The sequence below is a fragment of the Ursus americanus genome, chromosome 11, assembly GCF_024610735.1.
Source record: "Ursus americanus isolate L20-20 chromosome 11, mUrsAme1.1.p, whole genome shotgun sequence".
Taxonomy (NCBI): domain Eukaryota; kingdom Metazoa; phylum Chordata; class Mammalia; order Carnivora; family Ursidae; genus Ursus; species Ursus americanus.
This window is the reverse complement of record NC_142137.1, coordinates 61,460,699-61,474,488: the sequence shown is the minus strand read 5'-3', so window position 1 is coordinate 61,474,488 and position 13,790 is coordinate 61,460,699. Positions and strand designations below refer to the sequence as shown.

General features: G+C 41.9%; 1 protein-coding gene across 3 annotated transcripts in view; it reads left to right on the top strand.

The window, feature by feature from the left end:
* The first annotated feature begins 37 nt into the window (after positions 1-37).
* Positions 38-13,790, top strand: part of RMND1 (required for meiotic nuclear division 1 homolog) — a 39,386-nt gene continuing 25,633 nt past the window's right edge. The window contains exons 1-3 of one of the 3 annotated variants that reach the window (XM_087865590.1): positions 38-201; positions 4,923-5,422; positions 11,456-11,564. In XM_087865590.1, the coding sequence (XP_087721716.1) occupies positions 4,937-5,422; positions 11,456-11,564 (595 nt within the window). In that variant the 5' untranslated portion in view covers positions 38-201; positions 4,923-4,936. Of the gene's footprint in view, positions 202-4,922; positions 5,432-11,455; positions 11,565-13,790 lie in introns of all 3 variants that reach the window. The other 2 variants (XM_087865589.1, XM_045805357.2) reach the window with 2 other exon arrangements.

Here is a 13,790-nt window from a genome sequence, read left to right as displayed (position 1 = left end):
CAGTCACGTGCACCCGGCGGCTCACGTTCTGCCGGGCCGGCAGTTCTGCGCGCCTGCGCAGTGCGGGCACTGGTACGGTCGCCGGCGAGGCAGTGCAGGCTGCGGGAAGCGGGAGGTTGGATACCGCTCTTGTGTCTTACCTGGAGCCGGATCGCGGAAGCTTGCGCGCTTGGCACGTCCCTCTTCTTTTCCGGCGGAGAGGTTAGTGCATTGCCTTTCTTCCGCAGCTTGTATGGGCCCTCCCAGCGGTCCTCACCTTTGATCCCGGCCGCTCTGAACCGCTCGGGTCACCAGGTTTCACCGGAACCTATGCGGTGATCTTTGGTTGACTTAGCTGGGAGTAAAAAAGCACGCAATCCATAAACACTTACTGAACCTTTTTTTGAGGTAGTGCATAGCGCTTACCACAAAGATTTTTTTTTTTTTAATTGAGCTTAAGGAATTGGAAGGCATGCTCCCAAAGATTAGCGCCGCTCTTCCTTTGAATCGTAACCTGGCTGATACTGTTTTCTTATTTGGTATTATTGTTCTTAAGAAGTAGGAAATGTGCCTAGGAACTGAGTAGCTGCCTTGTGTTTCATTCAGAAAATATCAGTGGAATACCTACTGTATAGTGGGCACTGTGATCAAAGGCACAGCATGAATGGAAGACAAATCTTATCCTCAAGAAGTTTACATTCTACGGAAGGGAGAGGGAAATCTATTCTTTCCTCTAATGTTCTCTCCTTTAGCTTTGTCACTATTTTTTTAAAGAATTTATCTTTTTTTAAAAAAATAATCTCTACACCCAACATGGGGCTCAAACTCACAGCCCAGAGATCTACCGACTGAGCCAGCCAGGCGTCCCTGGCTTTGTCACTACTTAACATATATTTTTCTGACTTACCCAGTTTATGTTCTGGCATCTCCAATGTGATGTAAGTTTCAAAAGGTAGGGATTTTCGTCTGTTTTGTTTTCATGTGTATTATCAGCAATTAGGACAAAGTCTGGCACATGGTAGGAACTCAGTTCATCTTTGTTATATGAATTGACAAATTAGAAATAGAAGGCATTCAAGTGATGTTCAATGCAATGGAAAAATTAATTAATTTTTAAACAGTGGAGGAAGATAGAGAGTTGGTTGTGCATTTTAAATGAAGTGATTGGGGAAGACTTCAGTGGGTAGGAGTCTGTTGGAGCAAAGATCTGAAGGAGGTGAGGAAATGAGCCTTACAGATTCTTAGGAGAAGAGCATAAGGAACAGTCAGTACAAAAAGTACCAAGATCCAGAGTGACTGGAGCAAAATGAGCAAGGCATAGAGCTGTAGGAGATTTAAGGTGGAGAGAAGGGCCAGAGAATGTAGGACCATGCATCCCTTTTAAGGTCTTTGGCTTTTATTTCAAGTAAGATGAGAGGCCAGCTTCAAATTTGGTGCAAGAGGAAAGATGTGATCCGACGTAGGTCTTCAGAGGATTGCTTTGGTTGCTGTGTTGAGAAGAATCTGTAGGGGGTGAAGAACAGAAGCAGGGAGACCGCTTAGGCGGCTCTTACAATAATGGAAAGACAGCAACTTGGACCAGGGTGGTAGCAGTATCGGTTGAGACCTGGTGCACATAAAGCCAGTGGGATTTGCTGACATACTGGGTATGGAGAATGAAGAGGCAAGGTGGATTGTAGGTTTTTGCCTTTAGCAAAGATAAGAATATAATTGCTATTTTGTGAATGGGAAAGACTGTGGGAAGAATAGAATTTGTGGGAAGATTTCAGAAGCTTAGTTTTAAGCATGTTACGTTTTTCATGCTTATCAGAGTGGTTTAGGAATAAATATTTGCTATTCATCAATGCATATTTGGAGCTGCAAATTGGAGTTGCATATACGGAGCTGAGAATAGAGAAGAAAAGTGGCCCAAATACTGAGCCGTGGTGCTTTTGATTGTTGAGGGGATAGGAAAACACAAAAGAGATGGAAGGTACAACCAATGAGGTAGGAGGAAAATGGCCAGTGTTGTATACCAGAAACCAAGTGAAGAAGTTGCTTCCAAGAGGGTGGAGTGATCAACTAACCTGATGTTGCTGATAAATCAGGTAAAATGAAGATGAGAAGTGACCACTGGATTTAGAAATATGGAGGTCATTAGTGGCCTTGAAGTGGGATTTGGCAAAGTGGTAGGGATAAAACCCTGTTTGAAGTGGATTCAAGAAAATCAGAGAAGAGGAGTTAGAGACAGTTAATAAAACTCCTTTTAAAGGAAAGGAACTGAGAGAAAAGCTAAAGTGTATGGAAAGAAAAAGGGGTTAGGGGAGAATTGTTTTTATAAGATAGAAATTAAAGCATAGCCATATGCTAATTAGAATATGGTGGAAAGCGATGCCTGAGTGGCTCAGTCACTTAAGCATCTGACTCTTGGTTTTGGCTCAGGTCATGATCTCAGGGTCCTGAAATCGAGCCCCGCATCAGGCTCTATGCTCAGCGCAGAGTCTGCTTGTCTCTCTCCCTCTGCTCTTCCTCCTGCTTTCTCTTTCTCTCTGGAATAAATAAATAAAATCTTTTTTATTTTACTTATTTATATGACAGAGAGATTGGCAGCAAGAGAGGGAACACAAGCAGGGGGAGTGGGAGAGGGAGAAGCAGACTTCCTGCTGAGCAGGGAGCCGGATGCAAGGCTCGATCCCAGAACATTGGAATCATGACCTGAGCCTAAGGCAGACGCTCAACGACTGAGCCACCCAGGCAACCCAATAAATAAAATCTAAAGAAGGAAAAATAAATAGCATGAAAGAGAAAAGAAGGGTTTAGCCATTGCTGCTAGGGGCAGGAAGGGATGAGACTTGGTGTGCACATGGAGGACCTGGTTCCAGATGGGACCACAGGCAGCTCATCTGTGGCAGCAGATGGGAAGACACACTACATGGGCACAGAAGTAGTCGGTGGGCCGGTGGATCAGCAGGTGAGAGCTTATGGAAATTCTCTTCTGGTTGTTTCTGTTCTGTCAACGAAGGAGGAAGCAAGATCATTATTAAGAATGAGAAAGGAAGAGGAGGCTTTGGAGGTATGAGGAGAGAGCACAGAGTCGACTCTGGTAGGGAAATAGGTTATGGTGTTCGGCAGCGTGAAGGGCGCTCCTGAAGGAAGCGGTCATGATTTTAAAGTGAGACCAGTTGGCGTGGTTGGTTGGTTGTCTGTAGCCACGTTCAGAGGCAGGAGTGCAGGCACATATTAGGTGAATTATTTTTAATTTTGGTGGATGTGATGTCACACGGGGATGAGGAAGAGAGAGGGATGCAAGGGGTTTGAGGTATACGGAGGAGAGAAAGAGATGGTAGACCACAGAATATATACTGAGCGTGGCGGAAGTGACGTGTAGGGAATGAGGGGTGCTGAAAGGGTGTTTGGACCATTGAATTGTTAGGTCCTATTGGGGTTGAAGAATTGTTGGAATTGAGTAAGAGGAGTGAGCTTGAAAGACCAGACATGGGGCGCCTGGGTGGCACAGCGGTTAAGCGTCTGCCTTCGGCTCAGGGCGTGATCCCAGCGTTCCGGGACCGAGCCCCACATCAGGCTCCTCCGCTGGGAGCCTGTTTCTTCCTCTCCCACTCCCCCTGCTTGTGTTCCCTCTCTCGCTGGCTGTCTCTATCTCTGTCAAATAAATAAATAAAATCTTTAAAAAAAAAAAAAAAAAAGACCAGACATGGAGTTTGGAGTAGAATGCTGGAAACCAAGCATATGAAGTTGCAGTTGCTGATAATGCACAAAGCTTATGCAGAACTTTTAGAGTAATTAACAATCTAATATACTTTTAACCTTTAAATTTAGTTTGTGCAATTAAAATTTAACTTTCCTGAGATGTGCCCCAGTTTTTAACAAAACCTTAATTTTGTGTGTATGTTAGACACCTTAAATGCTACGTCTGTCTTTCTCTGCAAAGACAGAAAACACACTTCTTTTTTTTTTTTTTTTTAAGATTTTATTTATTTATTTGACAGAGAGAGAGACAGCCAGTGAGAGAGGGAACACAAGCAGGGGGAGTGGGAGATGAAGAAGCAGGCTTCCAGCGGAGGAGCCTGACATGGGGCTCGATCCCAGAACTCTGGGATCACGCCCTGAGCCGAAGGCAGACGCTTAACAACTGCACCACCCAGGCGCCCCAGAAAACACACTTCTTGTTTGTCCTGTAGCTTTTGCGTTCTTTGTCCTAGTGCTTTGCGTAACCTCACCATGAAGGCAGTCTTTAGTTTCAAGGTAAGAATTTCCTAGAAGAGAATAGGAGAACCAGTGTATACAGATTTCTAAAATTTTTTATAATTAGTTTCTTCAAAACCCACTGGTTCAACTGGCAAGGAATAGTACTAATTAAAGGTGAACTATAATAGCTAGTTGGACTAGAACTAAACAGAGAATTCCAGCTTTTGAGATACTTTGAAAGTAGTAGCTTCTAAACATCACCTTGACGCACCCTGGTCCTCTTCCATTTAGAGGTGGGTAATATAGCACAGTGTTACTGTGTCGTCTTTGGAATTGGAACAGCCTAGGTTATAACTACACTTTGTATTTATTTTTTTATTATTTATTTATTTATTTATTTTTTAAAGATTTTATTTATTTATTTGACAGAGATAGAGACAGCCAGCGAGAGAGGGAACACAAGCAGGGGGAGTGGGAGAGGAAGAAGCAGGCTTCCAGCGGAGGAGCCTGATGTGGGGCTCGAACCCAGAACGCCGGGATCACGCCCTGAGCCGAAGGCAGACGCTCAACCGCTGTGCCACCCAGGCGCCCCATATTTATTTTTTTTAACCTCATTCTTTTACTAGACTTAGGTTAAGGTGTATTTGTTCTGCAGATGTTTTTACAGAAGTATGCTTATTACCTAGGAAAATATTGTATGTATTTGAAAACATGTAAAAAACAAAAACACCTTGAACTTCTCATTCTTCTTCTTTTAGCTTGAGATGTGGTAATGTCAGCCAGACTGTTCAGAGCCTTGGCCGGATCTCACTGTATTTTATCAAAAGTGCGTCAGTGCCAAAGACTTGTTCATGGAACGTTAAAACCACCCAAAGAATTTGAGACTACAACATGCAGCACCATGATGAGAAGTCAAAACCTGGATCCTCATAGGGCAGCTGGTGGTTTGAGTAAGTCCCCGGTCCTGGAAATGAATCAGAAAACCTCAAATACAAGCATACTCTCTCCATTAAATGCTGTGCATTGCCAAGATGAAAAAGTGCACCTTCCAACCAGGAAATCTTTTGGTACTCACAGGAAAGTGACTCACAAACCCAATCTATTAGGTTCTAAGTGGTTTATAAAAATATTAGAGCGGCATTACTCATCTCCATCAACGGAAACATTTGTTCCTAAACAAGACTTTCCGCAAATCAAGAGACCACTAAAAGCATCGAGGACCAGGCAGCCATCCAGGACCAACCTTCCAGTTCTGTCTGTGAGTGAGGTAAAGATGTGTGGTGGTGGCATTCTGTTTTGTAATCATCGCTTGCACTGTAACTAGTGTCCATGGAACACAGCCTTACTGTGAACATAGAGAGCTGGCAATGAGATCTCTGAAGCCTAATAGTAAAATCTATGATATCCAAAGGCAATCAACATCTTTTTTTCTTTTTAAGATTTATTTGAGAGAGAGTGCACGCGAGTGGGAGAGGCAAAGGGAGAGAGAGAGAGAGAGAGAATCTCCAGCAGACCCCCGCTGAGCACAGAGCCCAAGGTGGGGCTCAATTTCACAACCCTGAGATCATGACCTGAGCCGAAACCAAGAGTCAGATGCTTAACTGACTGAGCCACCCTGGTGCCCCAGGGAATCAACATCTTAGTTGATTAAGAATTCATTAAGAATTATTAGTACATATAAAGACAAAGTATAGGCAATTAAATATAAAAATATAGTTTATGAAAAGATTAGTTATTGACTTATGGAAACTTTGAGGAAGAAGACTAGTATTTTTTTTTTTTAAGATTTTATTTATTTATTTGACAGAGAGAGAGACAGCCATCGAGAGAGGGAACAAAAGCAGGGGGAGTGGAAGAGGAAGAAGCAGGCTCCCAGCAGAGCAGGGAGCCCGATGCAGGGCTCGATCCCAGAACCCTGGGATCACACCCTGAGCCTAAGGCAGACGCTTAACGACTGAGCCACCCAGGCGCCCCAGGAGACTAGTATTAAGTCCAGTGTTGGAACGGTACTGTAAAAAACACCCATTTTAAAAAATTCAAACTGTAAATTCTTCATCAAATTAAAAAAATCCTTTTTTAGTAGCTAAGCAGACTGGTAAGCACTCATTAGCCTGTAGTAACTGTATGGGTTCAGGTAGTGAAATGATGTGGCAAGGTACAGTCAGAAAAGAGAAAATTTTTTGTTTTTTTTAGGGTTGAAGGGGCTTTTTTATTCACTGTTAAGGGGTTTATGGGAGTTTCTCAGCTACAGTTGCATTTCCCTTCTAAATGATCAATACTATTTAAGGTCAAGATCAAGCCCTTTGCTAGCTTTTGTATCTTACATGATACCCAAAGCTGCACTTTATACTAAATAAATGTTCATTAAATTGGAAAGGAGAGAAGAGAGGCAAAGGGGTCTTTGATGTCCATGGTCATCAACATTAAAAATGGGAATGTAGAATATTTAAAACTTGATCAGGCCTTCTGAATCTATCAGAAAACAGGTTAGAATGTCTGTCTTAAAATCTTGATTCTGAGAAGTAGACCCTGAGCATGTTTAATTTGTGTTGTTGCTGTTTTTCTTACTGCGTGCTTGACTTCCTTCAAAAAGGTCTATACACCTTCATTATTGATCCTCAGGTTATGAAGTTAGGAATTGATTCATTTATTTTTTTTTTTTTAAGTAATCTCTACAGCCAGTGTGGGGCTCAACCTCATGACCCTGAGATCAAAAGTCATATGCTCTTCCCACTGAGCCAGCCAGGTGTCTCTTGGAACATTCTTTCTGATGATCTTACTTTTCCTAGGCGAACACAGTCTTGAAGTGTGACTAGGTACTCTATCCCCAGGGCCAACGACTGGCTTTTATCTGCCCCAGATGGAGGGCCACTCCATTTCCACGTGGGCGTCATGGGGCTGGCAAATCCTTTGTGGCGGTATAGCCCTTTCTACCCCTCTGGACTGAGACAGGAAGGACTCTGCTTTGTACCAGACGGCAGGTGTGCTTTGTCTGGACCCCCACACACGCTCCTGAGCTCGCCCTCTTCCTCTGCCACACAGTGTGCTGAATGAGGTTAATCACCCTCTCTGCTGGAATCAAATCTTTACCTGGTGTCATTTGCAGAGATTAACCTACTAAGATGTTCAGCCCACGTGCCATTGGCTCAGAGTTGATCAGAGCAAACAACAGTGCTTCCTGTTCGTGTGTCCTGTCTCTCGGGAGGAGTCTGCTGGAGGATGACAGCCACTGCTCTGAGCAGCATGGAGATGGGCACGAGAGGGCAGGTGCCAGGTGCCTGCTCGTGGTCTTCAGAGGAAGACCACTGTGTACTGCAAAGTTAACTCGTGGGTTGTTAATAGTTGTCTGTTTGTTCTTAGGGGGGTTTTTTAGTGAAATAGAATAGAAAGCATCAGAATGTATTACTCGTGATAGAGCTAATACTATTTTGTGGATTTTCTGTGCAGTTACTGGTATGTGTGCACATACGCCTACGAGTACTGTGTATACAAAAAGCTTTCTCACCGTGGGGTGTCGTCAAAACACTTGAAAGCCAAAGCATTCTACTGGTAGTGTAAAACATATTTGTGTTTTCTAACTTTATCTGCAATCTATACATAACAGGAAAAACATGCATTTTTCTTTCCGCAGTACAAAACAATATTGAGGTTCTGCATTAATTTTCTTCAGTACTAGAATATGAATAAAAATAAACTTTCTTTTTCAAGAAAAGTGTTCCATCAGAGTGTGTGTTATGTGCTGAAACAAGAATCATATATAGATTTCTAGCCCCATCTGCTGGAACATGTTTTCTGTGGCCAGAAAAATGAAACACATACTGAAACACGGTGGCTTTCTTGGCTTTGGGTTTTAGGGTTTTGTTTTTGTTTTTTTAACATTTTAAAATAGAAAGGCCTAAACTTAGGTGTTAAATCCAATAACTATTTTAGGTTAATTTGGTACATTTATTTAAGAACGAGTGTTGATCCCTATCCTAAACCCTGAAATTTGCTTTCTCTACATATAGATACGTGATTCATTATAAAAATCCAGAAAAAGACATGTATGAAAAGAAAAGCTTCTCACAACGTAACAATATCATTAACAGGGGAAAAAATGTGAAGACAACACACTCCATGGGCCTCTCTTTCCTTTTACCGAATGGATTTGAGTATAATCTTGAAACTTAAAGGATATAAAACTAAAAAAAAAGATCTAACAAATCAAACTGAAGAGCGTTGTGAATCCTTTATTAATAGAAGCCATAAGTTAGAGAGAGGCTGAGATCTGAGATGCTTAAGGAGGGTACAGATCGTGGTGTGGCAAGCCAGATAAGCTGTGTGACGCTGGCCAGGACTGTGAGCCAAACCAAACAGGAGACAGAAGGAAAGGTGACAATCTTCAGAAAGTCTGCAAAAATCCTTGGAATGGCTAAGTAAAAACAGACTGTGTTTCAAGATTTATTTTTAATCTCTTTGGAACTCAGAATACGTTTTCTCATGGAAGTAGTGGCTGAACGCCTTGCCTTGCCCCATCCTTGAGAGTGCAGAGTACTATACCTCCTTAGCATGGGTGAGTCTGGTCGGTAACAAATGACGGTGAAGCAGGCAGGAGACAGCAGCGAGTGGCAGGGCCTGGGTGCGCTGGAGAACTGCGACCCCCTCCTCAACCTTAGTTGGTCATTGCCAGATCGTCCACTAGGTAAAAAGTTGGTGGAAATCTGGGTTTTGTGTGAAATCTCAATTTGTTGTTGACAATGAATTCAGATCTTAAAAACCCTAGATGGGTCGCCTTTGGAATTGGATAGTTCTCTGAGCTGCCAGTTTACAATTCTGATTCTAGAGACAGCTGGCCTCTGCCACTTTCAGTTTGGAAAGATCCTCCACTGGGATAGTTCTTGGACTGGGACCCCCTTATCTCCTCAACTCTTTTTTTAAATTTAATTTAATTTTTTAAAGGGGCTTGAACTCACGACCGTGAGATCAAGACCTGAGCTGAGATCAAGAGTCAGACACTTAGGGGCGCCTGGGTGGCTCAGTCGTTAAGCATCTACCTTCGACTCAGGTCATGATCCCAGGGTCCTGGGATCGAGCCCCACATCGGGCTCCCTGCTCGGCGGGAATCCTGCTTCTCCCTCTCCCACTCCCCCTGCTTGTGTTCCCTCTCTCGCTGTCTCTCTCTCTCTCTCTCTCTCTGCCATACAAATTAAAAAAGAAAAAAAAGAGTCAGACACTTAACCGACTAAGCCTGCTGGGCACCCCTCTCCTCATCTCTTATCTTTTTTGTGCCTCCCGCCTTTCTCCTTCTGGCCCAGACTAAGCGTGTCAACCATAGTAGTCACAGAAGTAATTCTCACATCCAACCTAATATACTGTGATTTTGCTTGACAAGCGTCAATAAATTTGTTGGGTCTGCTGCAGAGCGGAGCCTGCCCACTGTGGCCTTACCTGATGCCTGTTACCAGGCTTCCTCTCTTTCATCCAGCTTAATCACATGTCCTGTCAGCTCTTTCTAACTCCATGGAGCCTTAAAAAGAACAGATAGTGTTAGCAGTTCTAAACCTTAAGCACGGAATTGATTCCTCTGTAACTATCTGTATTAGCTCGACTCTGGCTGTATGGATCCATGTGATTCCTATACCAGCATGTTCTTACTTGATAGTGACTCTGGGAATCAGCTTATCAGATACCTACGTGCAAAAGGAGGGTGTCCTGCATTCACATTCACCAGCAATTTCTGCTTGTCTGACTTTCCTTTTTTATTTTTTTTTCTAATTGAGGTAAAATTATTTTGCTGATGGCTGGATATTGGATTGATTTTAGGTTTTTTAGTTTGTGTGTATCCTCAGGTCCTTTGTTTATTCCTGTGCTACTTTTTAAACCACACATTAGAACCGCATAACGGATTAAGGAAAAGGCAAAGCAGAGTTAGGCCATTTCTTGAGACAGGGCGAGGAATTAGGTAACAAACGTGGAAGAGGGGAAGGAATTAATATACTACTTTTCTGAAACTTTGTACTAGGAATGTAACAGAAAGGGAAAGAGTTTCTTGTTGAGATGAGTAACTCCTAGGAGTAAATTTTGATTCAGTGACTCATAAATCTCTTTTAACCAGTGGTGGGCCAAAGCAGCATAATAGAATCACTCATGTTCTGATTGAAAATATAAAAGTATGAACATATGAACATTCAGATGTAAATTACTTGATAAACCTTTTCAACTCCCATAAATTTTGATGGTTTAAATATACCTGTACATGCAATAGTAATAACTATAATCTCACAAATATTGATCATTTGTGATAGCCATGATTCTGAGCATTGGACATTTATCAGCTTGTTTAAACTTCACAACAATCCTATAAGTAGGTATTTTGTCATTCTGGTTTTTTTTTAAAAAACTATTCCGATTCTGTGCTGAACTCATGAAGTCTTTGCTAATAGCTTTTGAACTTAATTGACTTCATCCCCTAGTGAGAAATACATTTTACATTTTACGTACTAGACATGCAGAAGTGACAAAAAAAAACCTTCATAAAATAATATTTACCTGCACTCTGAATGATGTACTGTAATATTTTCTATTTTATTGTAATTAATTCTTTTCAAAAGCTGGTTTGGGCCAACTAAATCGGTAGCGGCCCTCAGTGATGGGTTGTGACTCACAGTGTGACAGAAGCACTGCTGTGCCATGTCCTTACCATCTGTGTCCTGCACACACACACACACACACACGCAGCAGAGATGTACACGTGTGTGCACAGATGAGACTCCATGCACTTACAAAACCCGGACACATCCTCAGATAAACATAACTTTTTGTTGAATAGTAACCAGAGTAAAAGTGCTGTACCTCCTTAGTAGATTTAAAGTAATCTCTGCTGTACAAGGCAAGTGACAAATTATCAAATGGCCTCAAATACTCATGTGGCCGTGAAGAAGTCATGGAAACGCAGGTGTGGAGAGACTAAATATCCTTCCACCCACGGCCCTGTGATGCCTTAATCCTCTCCGTATCTTTTGCTCAATCTGCATTTGCAGCGCTACCACTGGGGGAGCAGCTCTCTTTCTGGATAGCCCATTACATCTTTTTGGTGGCTGGCAGGAGAAAGTTCTTTCACAGTTTGGGCTGAAATCCATCTCCCTATACCTTTTTTCTCTTCACCCTTATCATATCCCTTGGATGAACCTTTGAGACCTTTAATGAAAACTCTCGGGTGCTTGCTTTGCAAAACGGAGTCCTGGAATGTGATAGCCATCACAGACATGTCAACCCCTTGGTAACCTGCGTCATGCCTATCTCGCCAAAACAGGACCTGATGCACTGCACAGCATTTGCCACTGCAGACGAATATCATCTCGGGACTCTCTCTCAAGATCTGGCCTCCCGTGGATATGTTGAAGTAACAAGCTTGCCTAGGGGTACGTCTTCTTGGACCTGGGGCCAAGTATATTAAAATGTATTAGAAAATAACTTTCCTGTGCTACGTCTTAAATATGCACTTGTTTACATTCCGTTTTCTTTTTAAAAGATTACATCAGGGGTGCCTGGGTGGCACCTTTGGTTAAGCATCCAGCTCTTGGTTTCTGCTCAGGTCACGATCAGGTTTGTGAGATCGAGCCCCGAGTTTGGCTCCTCCGAGCTCAGTGGGGTGTCTGCTTGGGACCCTCTCCCTCTCCCTCTGACTCCCCCCACTGCTCTCTCCCCTTCTCTAAAACAAATCTTAAAAAAAAAAAAAAAAAGGATTGCATCACAAAAATGATGTTGAGTCTCTTTATACAAATGGCAAAGATAAGGAAATATATTTACAGAGAACTTCGTTCTCCGATTAAAATCATTATGGTTTGTTAAGCTTTATTTGTAGGGTCACTGTGACTTGGGATGATCAAAGACTGTGACACTTCATTTCTGTTGCATTAAAAAGTTGTTTTAGTGTTACAGAAGAACCATGCAATTAACAGAAATGTGGGGGAGAGCCTTTAAAGAAAAATTTACCAGTAGAATTCAATACTTTAACAAAGTTAAAAGGGGCGCCTGGGTGGCTCAGTCACTAAGCGTCTGCCTTCGGCTCAGGGTGTGATCCTGGAGTCCTGGGATCGAGCCCCACATCAGGCTCCTCCGCTGGGAGCCTGCTTCTTCTCCCACTCCCCCTGCTTGTGTTCCCTCTCTCGCTGGCTGTCTCTCTCTCTCTCTCAAATAAATAAATAAAATCTTAAATAAAAAAAAAGTTAACGGAAAGAGAAATACAAGGAATATTTAAAAAGAGAATTAAACTTAACAGGATTTTTAGGATAGTATCAGGAAGGATTCTTGAAGAAAATAGCCTATTTTATATTAAAAAATAAATAATTTGGAACACTCTGATGGAAATTCATGAATTTAGCACAAAGTAGCAAAAGTAGCAGATTGAAAACCTCCCTGTTACATAGAAAATTCTTCAAAGAGTCATCGACCCCATAAGAAGTGCTCTTTCAGCCTTGGTGATCAGGACAGACTCTTCGTGCTGTTTGATGGCAGAAACAAACATAATTGACTGAGAAAAACAGAGCTATGTCCAGAACCCTGAAGATAAAAAATTTTCCAGGTGTATTCTTGACTGATTCTAAGGGCTGTCAGAAGGGTGGCCCTGTGCCCTACACCCTGGCTAGCTTCTAGTACCAGTCCCGCTGCCCTGGGTCTTTTCCATTTCATTCGTGTTGCTCTTGGCTACGTTCAGGGAAGTTAGAGCTCACCCAAAAAAGGTAGTGTAGGCTTTGGTCTTTATCTGAATGCCCCATTCCCCAGCCTCTACTAGGAACTCTGAAGTTTTGTTCGTCCTAATGTTAGGTTAAGAAATTACATATAGGGGCGCCTGGGTGGCACAGCGGTTAAGCGTCTGCCTTCGGCTCAGGGCATGATCCCGGCGTTCTGGGATCGAGCCCCACATCAGGCTTCTCCGCTGTGAGCCTGCTTCTTCCTCTCCCACTCCCCCTGCTTGTGTTCCCTCTCTCGCTGGCTGTCTCTATCTCTGTTGAATAAATAAATAAAATCTTTAAAAAAAAAAAAAGAAATTACATATAATTTTTTGCAAATTAACATTAGTATATTTATTAATTGATATATTCAATTTACTAATATATAAAGCAACTACTTATTGATGAATATATGTATATTAATATACATGTAATAATATTTAAAAGGTTGAAATATTTAGTTACAGGTGACTACAGTGTTGGTTCTCATGAATAACTTTGAACTCAGATATGTTTTGAAATGGTCAGTATATTTTTTTCCGTACATTTCTGTTGTCTCACACTTCATATAATTTAAAATTCATCAAATGAGTAGTTTGAGAATATTAAAATTCTATTAACAAAATGGTATTTAAAGGAAGAGAATTTTGTAGAAAATTTAATTCTTGAATCTTAGTTGCATTAAAACTAAGACTGCAATAATTATTAACTGAAGTGATTACTGAATGAAAATGGGTGTCAGTAAGTGGTTTTAAGTAGTATTAATAACAGTGTCACAGGTGTTTCAATGTTTTGTGGAAGTAATTTCTTATAGTCTTTTCATTTTCATATGTTAAATACTTTCAGAAACCTAGAAATGGACAGAATGTTACAGGGCACTTAATGGTGTATGAAGGAATGATTATCAGGACTTTA